Source organism: Epinephelus moara, chromosome 6 (assembly GCF_006386435.1).
Source record: "Epinephelus moara isolate mb chromosome 6, YSFRI_EMoa_1.0, whole genome shotgun sequence".
NCBI lineage: Eukaryota > Metazoa > Chordata > Actinopteri > Perciformes > Serranidae > Epinephelus > Epinephelus moara.
Genome location: NC_065511.1, coordinates 36,854,951 through 36,870,054, shown reverse-complemented (window position 1 = coordinate 36,870,054; position 15,104 = coordinate 36,854,951). Strand labels below are relative to the sequence as shown.

The 15,104-nt window shown below is 41.4% G+C and overlaps 1 protein-coding gene across 1 annotated transcript; it reads right to left on the bottom strand.

Annotated features, from left to right (window-relative positions):
* Positions 1-7,944: 7,944 nt before the first annotated feature.
* LOC126391850 (vitelline membrane outer layer protein 1 homolog) lies at positions 7,945-12,196 on the bottom strand. The gene is made up of 4 exons (XM_050046810.1): positions 11,921-12,196; positions 11,014-11,126; positions 9,502-9,808; positions 7,945-8,031 (listed from the first exon to the last, which is right to left on the bottom strand). Exons 1-4 carry the CDS (start codon positions 12,128-12,130, stop codon positions 8,029-8,031), a joined length of 633 nt encoding a protein of 210 aa, XP_049902767.1. The 5' UTR covers positions 12,131-12,196; the 3' UTR covers positions 7,945-8,028.
* Positions 12,197-15,104: the final 2,908 nt, after the last annotated feature.

Here is a 15,104-nt window from a genome sequence, read left to right as displayed (position 1 = left end):
TTGTTGTGAGCAGTTTCATGGAGGAACTATTTTCTTTCGATACCCACCACTGTGCAGAAGGAAGAGTGCATCTACTGCTAGCTCACCTAGCACCACAGAGCTAGCTAATAGGCCCGTTTCCACTGAAGAAGTTCCTGGTACTATTTGGGGGACAGGAACTACTACAGGAACGTCCTCTCGCCCAGCCCTCTCAACCGCCGTGTCTCCACTGAGAGAGCAGAGTACGAGGAAGGTTACTGTAAAGTTACCGGGCTCTAGATGTGACGTAATCGTTGCGCGACCATTTTGACCGGGGCGACATAGGGGCGCAGGGATGTAGTTAGCTGTTAGCCATTAGCGGTGTCTGTATTAACTCAATAAACGGTCCGTGAAAAAAATATTTTTTTCCAGTGGATGTCTTAGTTACAACATGATTGAGCTAGCAGGAGTAGTTTCATGTCATATCCGACAATGGGAGGCTTTTAACAGATGACGTCCTGATGTTAGCTTTGCTGCTGCTGTTAGCTGTCCCTGTCAGCTGCAGCCACTGATGCTTTCTAGACATCGTGATTTCCCAAAACTGAATAAATACCACACATAGCAACACAAAACTGCTTTGCTAGCTCAATCATGTTGTAACTAAGATATCCGCTGGAAAAAATATTTTTTTCACAAACCGTATATTGAGTTACAGACACCGCTAACAGCTAACAGCTAACGGTTAGCCCAGCTAATCTACGATAACCATAGTAATTACAAAACGTCATATCCCGCCTTGAGTATATCCAATCAGCACCAAGTAATCCCCAAGCCCCAGTCAGGACTCTCTCGGGGCCATTCTGAGTACCCGAGGCAGGGACTTGTTTAGCCCCTGTAAAGGTTCCGGAACTCTGTTCTTCGGGGGTGGTTCCTGTAGTACAGACACGCACCAACAGCCCCGGCCCCGTAAAATTACCCTGAAGTTCCTGCGGTGGAAACGGGCCTAATGTTACAGCTTAGCCAAGGAGGACACCATTAATGTTTACACCTCATGCCATCGTGAGTACAAGCCTCTTGTCCATGAGTAGATGCACACCTCCTTCTGAGTAGGTGGAGTTCTGTAGAAGGACAATAGTTCCTACATGAAACTGTTCACAACAAGATCTGTGGATTATTTTGAGTAATAATGAGTTTTTCAAATATATATTTTTTGCCGCTTTGAACACCACAAACCAAGTGCCATCTAGTTCCATTATATTGGAGAGAAGGTAGACATCTCTATGGCCGATATCTCCAACACTCGGCAACTAAAACCAAAACAATCTAGATAAATAGAAAGCACTACATGTAAAATGAAAAATGTGTATTTTTTATTTGGGGGTATTTATTATTTGGTTTGCTACATAGCAAAGTCACACCGTAGGAAACAAGAATTACCTGCACTTGTATGCTGCACATTCAAAGATTTCACATTCATTTTGAATCTCTATACAGAACTAACCACAATGCTGCCTCTCCAGCCTATCAGATACTCACAAGATACAGACTGAGATTAAAAAGAAATACACTTCAAGAAAGAGCTGATTCGAGTTGTAGAGCTTTACCTGCAACCTTGAGAATGGACAGAAGGAGGTCAGGTCAGTGCTCAAGCTATCTCTGTTTCATTAACCAACAAATACATGTTCTTACAAATGTTCTGTTCCAGCTGTGCACAAGGACAGTCCGTGATGTCCTTGGAGAAATATAACTGATAGATGAAATGACAACTTCAGCCCACTAAGCACAGTGAAAATACAGAATGAGAAAATCTTTTTTTTTTTTATAAATCTGCTCCATCTGGTTATTACCTTCATTACTGTGGAGACCTTAGAATAGATCAACTTTATAGTTATTACACTCAAACACCGCAACAATACCATTCATCTCGCCCTTACTTCAAAACAATGCCATTCAGCCCCAAAACTGTCTCTCATGCATCAATATTTCACATAAAACCAAGGCCGGCAGCCATGATAATAACCCTACAGTATTTTATGAACAGAAGTATATTTACAGTTGAGTCAACACAGCCGGTGTGATCTATAAGTCATGAGCTCGGAGCCCAGGGGAGCTTAAGGTCATTAAGAGGAGGGCTTGCCTGCAACCAAAACCAACACCACATCCATTCTGTTCACTACAGGAGGCGTTAATTGCACTTGAGGCAGATTGGGGACCGCTGGTGAGCCACTAAGCTGGTCAGAAACACACGGAGCCTGTGGTTTGGACATTAGACTTATGACCCGGGGCGTTACATCCTTGAGGTTCCACTCCAGGACCCAGAGGTAATGCTGCACAACAACTCGCTGAGGTTTCTGCGTCCCTTGAATAATGAAGTTCCTTCTGAGAGTTGAAGAAATGTTGTTTTCATGATTGTGGTGCAGGATGCCATAACAGCATTCAGACCGGGTTTGATTTTGATTCAATGCAGGTTTTAGGCCTTCGTGCCCAGAGGGCCTTTGTGGTTCACAAAGAGGTGGAGCTGCATGGCTGGACCAGGTGGTCAACATTGAATTGATTGATTCAGAATTCATTACACCCATAAAATCAATCTAAGATGTTTGTCATAAAAGTCATTGTTTCTGGTGAGATGTGGGTTTAAGTTCCTCTTGAAGCAGCACTGCCATCTAGTGGCTGTCCGAGGCCCAGTGTGCCATAAAATACACCTCAAAGTACAAAGGACTGCTGCTAGAGCTGAAATGATGAGCGAGTTGGTCGAGTATTTGATCAACAGAAAATTAATCCTCAATTATTGTTATTCCTAATGCCTAATCTCATTTGTTGGTTCCAGCTTCTCCAGAGAGACAATTTGCAGCTTGCTTTAATGGCATTTAAAAACTAAATCCCTTCGGGTTAATAAATGCTCAATATCCAGGTTTTCCCTTTTATTCCCCTTAAGGAGTACTCCCCCTGATTTGCACATACAGTAAAGGCAGGATGGATGAACATTATACTCAAACAGGAATGGATTACTGAACGGGCCCACTGGCCTCCGCTTGCAAAATGTCAAATATCAAATTAACTCGTCTCAGCCAGGAAGAGACTCAAATTGACCACAAACGGACAAAAAAAGACAACAAAGAGATGCAAAGGAACTACAGAGAGACACAAAATGCCCAAAAAAGACACTAAATTACCTCAAAGAGACACAAAATAACTACAAAGGGACATTAAAATGCCCCAAAAATTAAACAAAATGATCTTGAAGAGACATAAAACCACAAAACTATGCATAACAACTACAAAGAGATGCAAAACATGAATGCCTTATATCGTAACCTCATAGCTGATTCACTCCTTGTCTGTTTTTCTTCACATGGCTGGGATGCCCATACATTCAGTGAAGTTAGTGTGCAATGCACTATAATGTTTATTTACTGATCTATGTATTGATGCATATAAATCATTATTCTTTGCCTGGTTCTCTTGTTCGTCAGTATGCAGGGGATCACATGAAGTACCAGTGTGCATCATCTTTTGCCCATGTATCGATCTCTGACATATCACTACCGTTGGTTGCTGCGTGTTTCTGTCTTTGAGTTTGCGTGTGGTCGGGGTACATTGTAAAACTGAATTGCCCTTCTGGGATAAATAAAGCTGTCTGAACTGAAATGTGCTGAAAACCACCACAAAGTCTGAGAGTCCTGCCTCTGTGTGGGAACATATCTGTGCCCAGGGGTTCACTGTCTCAAGTAAAAGTACAACTAGCTTCTTTTAAGACAAGTGCTCATCTGCCCACCAGAATAATGCCATAGCATTTGCTTCTCTCTTGGCCCTTTGTATTATTCTACTCAGCTGGAAATCAACAAAGCCTCCCTCATTAATACAATGGATTACAGAGATGATGAGCACTCTTAAATTAGAAAAAGATATTCACTGAGACAGTCGTTTTCAAACTTTTGTGCCCAAAGCACACCAAAGAGCAAGGCACACCTGTATTTATATCTGTGCACCGTAGCCTCTACAAGGTGTTTTCACTCTTATCATGACATAAACATTTGTTTTTATTTGCTAATATCAAATAACAATTGATAACCAGCTATTACTTGTGAAATGTTTAACAAAATGATTCAAGAATTGATTTTAAACTTTTTAAAATGACATCAAAGCACCAATAACACATCCATTTAAACAGGAAGTAATGTAGGATAATGTGATGTGTCACTCACTTAAAATTCCCACACCTGAACAGAGACAAGTAAACTGTAACTCTGCACCTTTTCCTCTGAATGGAGAGATCAAAATAAAGTCTGTAAAAGAGTAAGTCTGTCCTTGTGTCCAAACACAGACATAAATCCTGTTTCTTTAGTGACATTTGCAGCCTGAGCACACAACTAATTATCATTATTATTATAATGAATATAAAACCACCTTCCTCAGTGAAGCCTTGCTAGATTTAACCAGAAAACAGACCAAACTTAAACAATTACATTAAACTGGCCAATAAATAAAGTGTAAAATGACACACCACAAGGAGTGCATCATGACTTGCACAACCTGCAACTTACTCAACCAACAGCACAATTAAACATCACCAATGCAGACAACATCATCATGTAGGCTACTGTAAACTCCACAGCAGCTGCAGCCACAAACACACCCATGACTGTACAGTTTCTGCACAAACACACACACAATACTAGCTTCTGGGCAAAGCAGTGCTCCTTTGCGTCCTCTTCCGTACAGGTGCAGCATTAGCTTGTTGTACTTACCTGTCTGAACGTCATTCTGAGTCTTGTGCACCATGAAGTCCTCCTCAGGCCAGTTAAACTTCTCTGCTCCTTCATTCTCAGTCCATAAAAAATTCAGTTCACTCTGTGTCTTTGAATTAGCTCTGCAGTCACAGCAGGGATTACTGGCAGCAGAAAGGCCTCACACAGCTCTCAATGACGACAAAAGTTCCATCATTAGCATATGAGCATTAGCATGTTAGCCACACCCAGCATGCACCTGGCAATGTGTGGGTGAGATTGATTTGGGTCACTTAGTGTGCCCACCAGGTGGTGCTAGGATTTAGGGATATCTATTGTGAGGAAAAAATATACATATGTATATATGTATATATTACTAATAACTATGTTTTCATCGGTTTATAATCACCTGGCTGAAACTACCTAACTGAAGGCATTAGCGTGTTAGCATTTAGCATGTTAGCCACACCCAGCATGCACCTGGCAAGGTGTGGGTGAGTTTGATTTGGGTCACTTAGTGTGCCCATTGGGTGGTGCTGGGATTTAGGGGGTATCTATTGTGAGAAGAAAAATATTGTAATAATAACTATGTTTTCATTAGTTTATAATCACCTTGCTCAAACTTACTGACAGCATTGGCGTGTTAGCATTTAGCATGTTAGCCACACCCAGCATGCACCTGGCAACGTGTGGGTGAGTTTGATTTGGGTCACTTAGTGTGCCCACTGGGTGGTGCTAGGATGTAGGGGGGTATCTATTGTAAGAAAAAAAAATATAGTACTAATATGTTTATATTAGTTTATAATCATCTGGCTGTAACTAACTAACTGAAGGCATTAGCATGTTAGCATTTAGCATGTTAGCCACACCCAGCATGCAACTGGCATTGTCTGGGTGAGTTTAAATTGGGTTTGGCCGGGTGGTGCGTTCATATTTAGAGGCATCTAGTGGGAGAAATGATATATTTAATACTTATGACTATGTTTTTTATTACTTGAAGCTAATAATTGTTGTTTTTGTTACCTTAGAATGAGTTGTTTTCTTCATGGAGCGGGTCCTCTTCCACAAAGTACCCCATGTTAATCTACAGTAGCCCAGAATGGACAAACCAAATACTGGCCCTAATTCTCTACCTCACCGCTAGATGCCACTAAATCCTGCAGACTGGACCTAAATAAAATCTACAGATGCAACCTTATGTCTTTTAGCTTACCTAGGTACAATACTGCTAATCTTAACCCATAATAACTTAATTCTTTATTATACTGTATTTTGTCCCAGTCTCAGTTTATCAGGATGTTTTCATGTGACTTTTGATTATACTCTGAAACAGATGTGATTTTAAAAGTAGCAAAGTACAATGCATGAGATAAATAGTATGCTCAGGACACACAAAAAGCCTTCGTTACAGTAATAACAGTGAATGTAATTTGTGACCCATCTCCACACCTTAAAGTGAGTTTTAATGAGATGAAGAGTACTTCTAGGCCTGAGAAATAAAACAGCTGTGTAATGAAAATAACCCAGATGATATCACTGTGACGCCATCAGGGTTATTTTGAGGTAGGCTTGAGACTCAGATTAAACAAACCGTGGTACAAACAGGGGTCATAAATTTGTAATTCCACACTATCCGACAGTATTGTATTTTTAATGTATCAGCTTGTTCCAACTGTTATTTGGACTAGATTATGTTTCTATATATCTGTATATCCAAACCATAGTCTCCATGATTTTATGTTTTGTTAAGTAAATATATTCCAGATGTCTTGTGCATTATTTTATATACATTTCCCTAAATTTCAGCCCAACATTGCTGATATTTTTGGAAACTTTCAGATCTCTGCTACAATTTAAAGTTCTGTGGGTTTCAACCAGGGGTGTCACAATATACAGGTACTGATGACAGCCATGATATTGGCAAAAATAAATACTGATGTCATGTAAATAATACACATATGATCATATCGTGTAAATAATCCAACGCCTCTTAAATCATATCTGTATCTTTCCATTACCACTTTGTCTCCCTCTCCACCTCCCCGATATCGTATAAGAGTGTAATTCATTTACAAAAAAAGAGATAAAACGCACAATAGACAAAATTAAAGATGAATTTGACTGATAATAATATTATCATTTTCTAATTTTATAAAGATGTTGTAATAATTTCACTACTGTGAATTCTTTGGGCCACAATAATCATATAATGAAAATCTGATATGGTGCCAGACCTTAGTTTGGCTGCACAGCATGTGTTTTTTAATGACTGTCACACAGCAGTGAGTCACTGAGGTTTGTTATTCAGGCAAAATAAGCCTTTTGAAGATGACACACTGAGCTCTCAGAACTTCAGACGGCATTTGTGTGTATTTTTTAGACAAAACAAATGATGGATAGAGCTGTATTTACATTGTTCACTTGAAATGAGCGCCTCATGCAGCTGTTTCATAGTCAGCCCTCCTCCTGCTGATATTAGCATGTCCGTTCTTCCAAGAAGACCAACAAGTGTATTTGACGACTAACTCCAATAAGTACACTTTGAACTTAGATATGAGGTCAGTTTGAGTTTATTACTATAACAGAGAGGCACTCTCTAGCTGTGTGTTAAAGACTATAATCACTTTGCCTCGACTTGCAAAATCTTCTGAAAACCATTACCACAGTGTTTGATAACGTCCTCGAGTTCCCTCCCCAACCCTCCGCACACACTCTGTGTTAGCAGATTAACTACTCACCGATTAATTAACACAATTACCTCTGTGTGTGCCAATCGGCGTCTTATCAACCTTTGTCAGGCCTTAAACTGTAAATTAATTAATATCCCCTCTCTTGTCATTTCTTAATTACCTAAGTTCCAGCAGGAATTCTGGGAAACGCCTGTGTCAGCGGCTCTGTTTTGTGCTCATGCTTATTATGACTTTGCTGTGAGCTCATTGGCTCATTAGACAGGATATGAAAACATGCCGCTCTCATGCTGATGAGAGGTGATGAGGGGGTGACATGATGTAAAAAGAGGCTCTTCAGTCGAGGGCTCGATTTGAAGCGGCGCTGCTTAATCTTTCTGTTTTTCCTGCTGAAGGTGACACTCGACTTTGTTTAGAGAGCGGGATGTTTTGACAAATAACTGGCAGTTTATTGTAGACTGCTGCTAAACTCTGATCTCGGTCATGTTTGAGATTTTAAAAAGGAAGAAACTGACACCACACACACATCGAGACTTTCAGGTTCTGGAAGATCACGGCAGAGACAGCAGCAATTCAGATGAGCTTTTTATTGTTTGTCATCTTTGAGTTCAGGGTGATGGAGACGGACTGGATTCAGGTCTGCTCGATGTTGCTGATCACTGTCAATAAAACACATAACCATCAGTGAATAGTTGTCACATGAATGTATAGACAGAATAGATGTAGTCTCCCTGCAAACTTCTTACACATTCAAATATTACCAAACACACCTAAACTGTACATCCCAAATTACAAAACAAGCTCACCTAATGGTCCATTTAGAAGCCGTTCAGTACCTTTAAAGGTCTAGTGAGCAGGATTTACTGGCATCTAGTGGTGAGGTAGCAGACTGCAACCAAATGAAACTTCTCTCGTGTGCAGGGGAGTAGGAGAACTATGAGGGCTGATGCAAAAACACAAATGGCACTATCTAAAGCCAGTGTTTGGTTTGTCCGTTAAGGGCTACTGTAGAATTCCATGGAAGAGGCCCCGCTCTGTATGTAGATATAAATGGCTCATTATAAGACAACAAAAACACACTGATTCCCAGTTTCAGGCAATTATACACTAATATAAATATAGTTGTTGATGTTAGCTTCCAGGCGGCATGGTGCTGCAGTGGTTAGCACTGTTGCCTCAGAGCAAGAGGGCTCTGGGTTCAAATCCACCAGCCGTTTGGGCCCTCTCTGTGTGGAGCTTACATGTCAGTGTGGGTTTTCTCCTGGTTCTCCAGCTTCCTCCCACAGTCCAAAGACATGAGTTTGGTTCACTGATGACTCTAAATTTCCTACAGGTGTAAATGTGCACTTGAATGGTCATCTGTTGTGCTACAGGACTGCTATGAAGTCCCTTCTTTACACCACCTTTGTATTTTTTACACAGAACAAAACAACAACGGCATCATGCCACTCCAATGTGTGATTTCAGATAGCATGCCATCATCACCAAATCTAAAGAGGCATGACAGGCGCGACATGTAACACAATAGCATCTGCCTCTAGCGTGACATAGAACAAACGGATCGGCAGTGCTTTGTAAACAATAGCAAAGGCATAACATGGCAATAACAATCATTTACTGTCTCTGTCATATAGTGGCTGATCCAGTTCCTCTGCTCAGAGGGTAAGAAGCTCCCGGACCTTATTGTTTTTCAGCTGTTGTTCTTCTTCTTTGAGTTAGCCTCTAACTGCTATCAGCTACTTTTAAAATCTCCCACAGTGGGTTGCATGCATAATACATCATCAAAACATCACAGTCATGCTGCCCATGATCCCATCCTGCCAGCTTTACCATTTATAGAGACATTGTTTCAGTGCAGTTACTACCTCAGAGGCAAGACAACTCTGTCCCCCCATTCTGCAATTGTACCCCTCATACAGAAAAGCAAGGCGGAATAACAGCACGATATTCCTGCCTTGAACAGGCAGTGTAAAAGGGTCTTATGTGTCACTCTTATGATAGTCTGGCGACCTATCCAGGATGTACCCTGCCTCTCACCCAATGACAGCTGGGATAGGCTTACCAACTGTAGTTTTAACCCCTCAACCACTTTTGTGTTTTGGTTTCTATTATATAAACCTCTGTCCTACCTGCTGAGGCTTGGCACAGCAGTGGAAGCGCACATCATTGAGGGTGGAGTCGTCCAGGCCGTACTGGTATTCCTCCATCTTCGTCTCGATGCCGCAGATTCCTCCGTCCTGACACTCCTGGCTCCAGTGGCCGTACTCTCCCCAGTCCATGCCACGCCCCTCCAGCGTCGGGTTGCTGCTGCAGCGGAACTTGATGTTGTTGACAGCCGTGTCATCACTGAACAGACCCTGATGTGGCTCCACGCGGAGCTGGAAAGAGGTGAGCATACCACTGGGGCAGTACTGGGGGTGGGACCAGTCACCGAAGCTGGACAGGGGTGGAGAAAATACAAGAGAATTATGATGGGGGAAAAAATCAGGCTGAGATCCAAAATGAGGGCTGGAAACACTGGAGGGAAGTCAAGACATTTCAACATCTGAACACCTAATTTGCAATCCTGGCAGAAGCGGCGCTTTCATTTCCCCTCTGAACATGATGGGAAACTGCCAGTCGGCAGCTTCCTGCTGCTTTCAAAGTGTCTACTTTATTTATATAATTCTAATTTAACCTTTATAGAACAGCCAGGTTAGTCCCACTGAGATCAAGGATCTCTTACACCAGACAGATCTGGCCACAGCAACAAACAGCTGCATGTTTAAAGACTTCAATAAAAACATTTCAGCATAAGTGGGAGACGTGCTCAAAGGGGGCAAAGGAAAGCATTTCTATTGATGTGTTCATTGCTGTCTAACATTAGAGTCCCTCCTACTGAATACTGGCTCCTCAAAAGAAAACTCATGGGATCAGCTGCGGCATATTGAGGCCTAGATTTTGGAGGAAACATAAGATCAATGAAAAATGTATCTGGCCTTAAACAGCCACTCAGTTTTATAGCAAGGGCAGTTGTAACTTATGATTTTCATTCATTCATTTTTTTTCCGTAACTGCTTATCCTGTTGGAGTCACCAGACTGTCACAGAGCTGACACATAGAGACAGACAACCATTCACACTCACATTCACACCTACGGACAATTTTGTGTCACCAATTAACCTGCATGTCTTTGGACTGTGGGAGGAAGGTGTAACCAGGAACCCTCTTGCTGTGAGGCGACAATGCTAACCACTGCACCACGTGTTGCCCAATTAATGGCTTTATTGATGGTTATTGTGTGTTATGATGGTTAAATAGATGGTCTAATAACAATGAAAACCGAATTTCTGTATGCAAAACATGCAGGTCAGGAGTTACAGATGGAGACGCAACCTCCAACTTGTTTTAATAAGCAAATAAATACAATTTAATATGTTCTTATTCTGTTGTTAAAACGGCGTTACATATGATGACGAGCCTGTTATGACTTGTTAAGGACTTGAAACTCAAAGTTCAGAACTTGGGACCTGACTTGATACCTGCCAAGACTTAAGACTTACTTGTAACTTGCAGAACACTAACATTTCCCACCTCTGGTTATGAGCCCTTTCTAAAGTCTCCCTCATAAGGATTAAGTGGTATCACTGTGAGCCACTCACTAGCCAGTGTGGGATTCAATGGAGTACAGGAAGCTTCGGTTCCCATCTTTGGCGCAGATGAGGCGGATCCCATTCAGGGCGGTGTCATCCGCCCCGTACTGGTTAGGCTCCACCTGAGGAAACAGAAGAGAGTTCCCAGAAGCAGCTCTGCACAAACCAGCTTGTTATCTTATTTTGGTGAAGCGAATCTGTTGTGACATTCACGTCAAGTGAAAATATAGATTGTGCAGAGTGTTTGTCATCTATGCAGAGAGGTGTGTGTTTGAGACAACACAAGGCTTTTTCCATTCAGAGTTCATCTCAGCGACTGAGAGTTGTCACACATACATGTATAAAGGATTATTTTGCAGATGCTGTATTCTCAGGTCTGTCAAGATTGTGTGTTTCTGCAGCTGGAGCTTCAGATATTAAACCCCTCTAAGAAACCTTAAACGATAGGTTCACAGGTTTTCAAATTATACAAACTATCAGATTTATTCATATTTTCACATTGAAATAATTTGTGGTTGCTGTAATTTTTCCTCCTCTCTTTGTTGGTTGTGAATATACAATGGCGGCAAAATCCACACTGCAAATGCAAAAATGCGTTCTCAACTTCAGCTGAAATTAATATGAGGCTTCAGCAAAATTAAACGGGTTTAATGGCGTTTACCTGTCAGTGTTGTTGCCGATCTTCAGTGGAGGAATAGTAACACAAGGAGGGAGTAAAGATTGCAAATTTATTAGATACCTGATTGATCTGACTGCTGCTAACACCTGCCCTGTTTACAAGTAGAAATAAATGCATTGGAGCTATGAATGTGTGACTTAACGTCTCTCTTTTTAATATCTGCCTGTTGTTTGTGTTAGTTTTTCTCTTTGTCTTGCTGCAGAAATTCGTAATACGTGAAAGAGTCACTGTCTTTACCCTGAGACTGAATCCAACAGCAAAGAACTTGTCAGGACACATCTCAGGCCAGGTCCAGTTTCCAAACTGCTCTCCATTGTTCACAGTGAGCAGAGAGCTGTACGCTCTGCTGTTAAAGGCGGCACCAGCTCGCTGCAGAAAGGTTTTTTCCTCACAGAGCCCACTGGACAACACGGCGAGCATGGCCGCAATGGTGAAAAGACTTGCCATATTGACAGCAGTGAGTCAGTGTTTCACTCTGAAATGCCAACTAACAAGTACCAGGGGTTGAGGCTCTGGGCTCTTATAGCTTCCCAGTCAATTCCAAAATAGACCACTCATATCAGGTTGAATCATTTACAGAGTCACAGAGTGGCGTGGGATTGAACAGCTGGTGTTGGAGAAAGAAAAGTTTTTCTCACTGAAGTTCACAGACACATGGGGCCTCTGTTAGGCTTCAAACCATTCATCTTTTACATTACAACATGCAGTGAGTCTAATAAGAATTTAACATGTCTACATCACTACTTTACAAACATGATCCACGAGATAAGTTTCAGCAGCAACAAGTCTTGTAATCGATTTCACAAGGACCACTGTTGTATCAGAATAATAGTGTATAGATTGAGAAGTGCAGTGCCAGTAAATAAGAGATTAGAAGAAAGGGTTTATTTTGTCTCACAGGGATGTGTGTACACATCACTCTTTATCACTGGAAACTGAGAAAGTCCATTTTTAGGAGGGAAAACAGCCTTATACTCAGATTATGGTGTCACTGATAAAACTGTCCCTGAATTCATATCATCCTCTTCCAACCCAATCGCCAGGAAAAATGTGAGCGTTGTACATTTGCACAAACCACAGATACATTACATTTGCACGTTATTGTGTAACAGATACTTTAAAACCTAAGTTTAAACGGTGTGTAAGATTTAGGGAATTTTAGGGGCTTTGCAGACTACAGCCAGTCAAAACTTCTCACGGTTAGTATTCCTTCAGTGTTCATCGTTTGAGAGGTTTTTACCAGGAGCCGAGTTATCCGCAGAGGTGCTTTGTTCTTCTTCGCTGTTTGGGCCGCTCGCCCAGCGCCTGCTATGTAGTCTTACCTTTCTTCTCTGATAACTTAATGTGTGCTCACCTTATTTCTGATCCACATGTAGAGGAGGTTTTTGCCGTAAGATGAATTATGACTCCATGATTAACACCAGCAAAAACACAGAATGAAGCAGTTTCACATTACAAATCAGCAACTGTTAATGCACCTGCTACTGTGTGCTCACCTTTTTTTTCTGATAACTTAAGATTTAGACTTTCAGGATTTTTCAAAGGCGAGCCCAAATATCCACAGAGGTCTTCTCCTCTCTAAAACAAGCGGACCAGCGAACTCATTTATAAACATTGTGTATGCACAAAACGAGACCTGAAAGAGGCCTAGGCCACTTCTGATGCAAAAGTTGTGATCTATAAAACTAGACTTGAAGGGAGAAACTTTGACCCATGCTTACGAACATTAAGGAGACGGGAAATTGGCAATATAGATGGTGAGGTGGAAGCCTGATTGTAGAAACTGGCTTTTGTGTGTACGTACATTTATTAATATAGATCCTATGCACTGTTTTATAGATGAGACAGGTGATTTAAACTGGTAAAAACACAAAAAGAAGCAGTTTTAAATTGAAAAAGTCAGCGTTTTTCCGATGCAGCCCATTGCAGAGGGGCTGCTTATTAGAGTGGTGAAAACGGCAAAATGCAAATAGTCCAATCTGGGGCCAGTGTTTGGTTTGTCTGTCCTGGGCTACTGTAGAAACATGGTGGGGCAACATGCCAATATATTCCTCTAAATCCTACACACTGGACCTTTAATACTAAAGCTGACCAACATGACACTATTGTGTTGTGCTATTATTAGAGTATTCTCTGTGTTTAATTTGAGTTTCTAATTAAAGATTAATTTTTTTTAAATGCGTCATACAGACATATAAAGCCAATATATACTGATGTGATGTAAAGATGATGAGTCTTCTTCCAAGGTGAGGCAGTTATTGTATGTGACAGGTCTGACACCTTAATCCTACAAAATGATCATAACACAACGTTGGAAAAATGTATGGCTCCTTTTTTTGAAGGATAACGTGTCAGTTGAGTCCTTGGTTGGCAGAAATGATGAAGGAGGAGCTCTGCCATGTCAGGGGGCCACCTCCATAATAAAACAACAGCATGTCATCTTCCCACAGTGCCATTTTTCTCCTCCCTCTGTAGGTCAGGCTCGGCGTCATCAGCTTTAATACTTCATATTTAAACCTACAGCAGAGCTTTATTATGTCTTATTTTGTTAAAACCTCAATAATTCTGAGGGATGACTCAAAGATGTTTGTCCTTGTCGGCCTAATGGGCTGAAGTGAAACCTGCAACATTAAAAGAAAGTGTTATAAAACCTCATGACCTGTTTTATTTCATATCTTAACTATACCAGTTTTACAGTGTAATGATGTCAACGCACCTCTGTTTCCTCCAATAGTAGGCAGCTCCACCTGCGGCGACAGTGAGGCCGATGAAGAAGAAGATGATCCCCACCGCCATCTTCAGGTGTTTAGCATCCAGTGAGGAGGTGTCTAAGGTGATTAAGAGAAATAATGACAGTGAAAACTTAATCTGCTCACAGATCCTGTAGTAGATCAGAGAAGTTTACAGAGATGCCATTATCTGTATCTGTATCTGCATCTGTACCTGTGTCTGTATCTGCATCTGTACCTGTGTCTGTATCTGCATCTGTACCTGTGTCTGCATCTGCATCTGTACCTGTGTCTGTATCTGCATCTGTACCTGTGTCTGTATCTGCATCTGTACCTGTGTCTGCATCTGCATCTGTACCTGTGTCTGCATCTGCATCTGTACCTGTGTCTGCATCTGCATCTGTATCTGTATCTGTGTCTATAGCCCTTTTTAAATAGGAATTGTGCAAATTTTCAGGAAAGCCCAATCAGTCTTCCTTCAGCATTGGCAGTATAAAAACAAAATTTGGGAGTGCAGCAAAATGCCGCCTACCTACTTTTGTTCATACAGAATGTGCCTTTTTCGTGTAGCTCAGCGTATGACATAATGTGACGAGGGAAGCCGCGACTGGTCAGTCCTTTGGCGATTCTCTTGTAAGTCGGCCCGTCCTTTACTGTTACCGTCAACTAATGGTTAATGGCCTCTTTGTTTG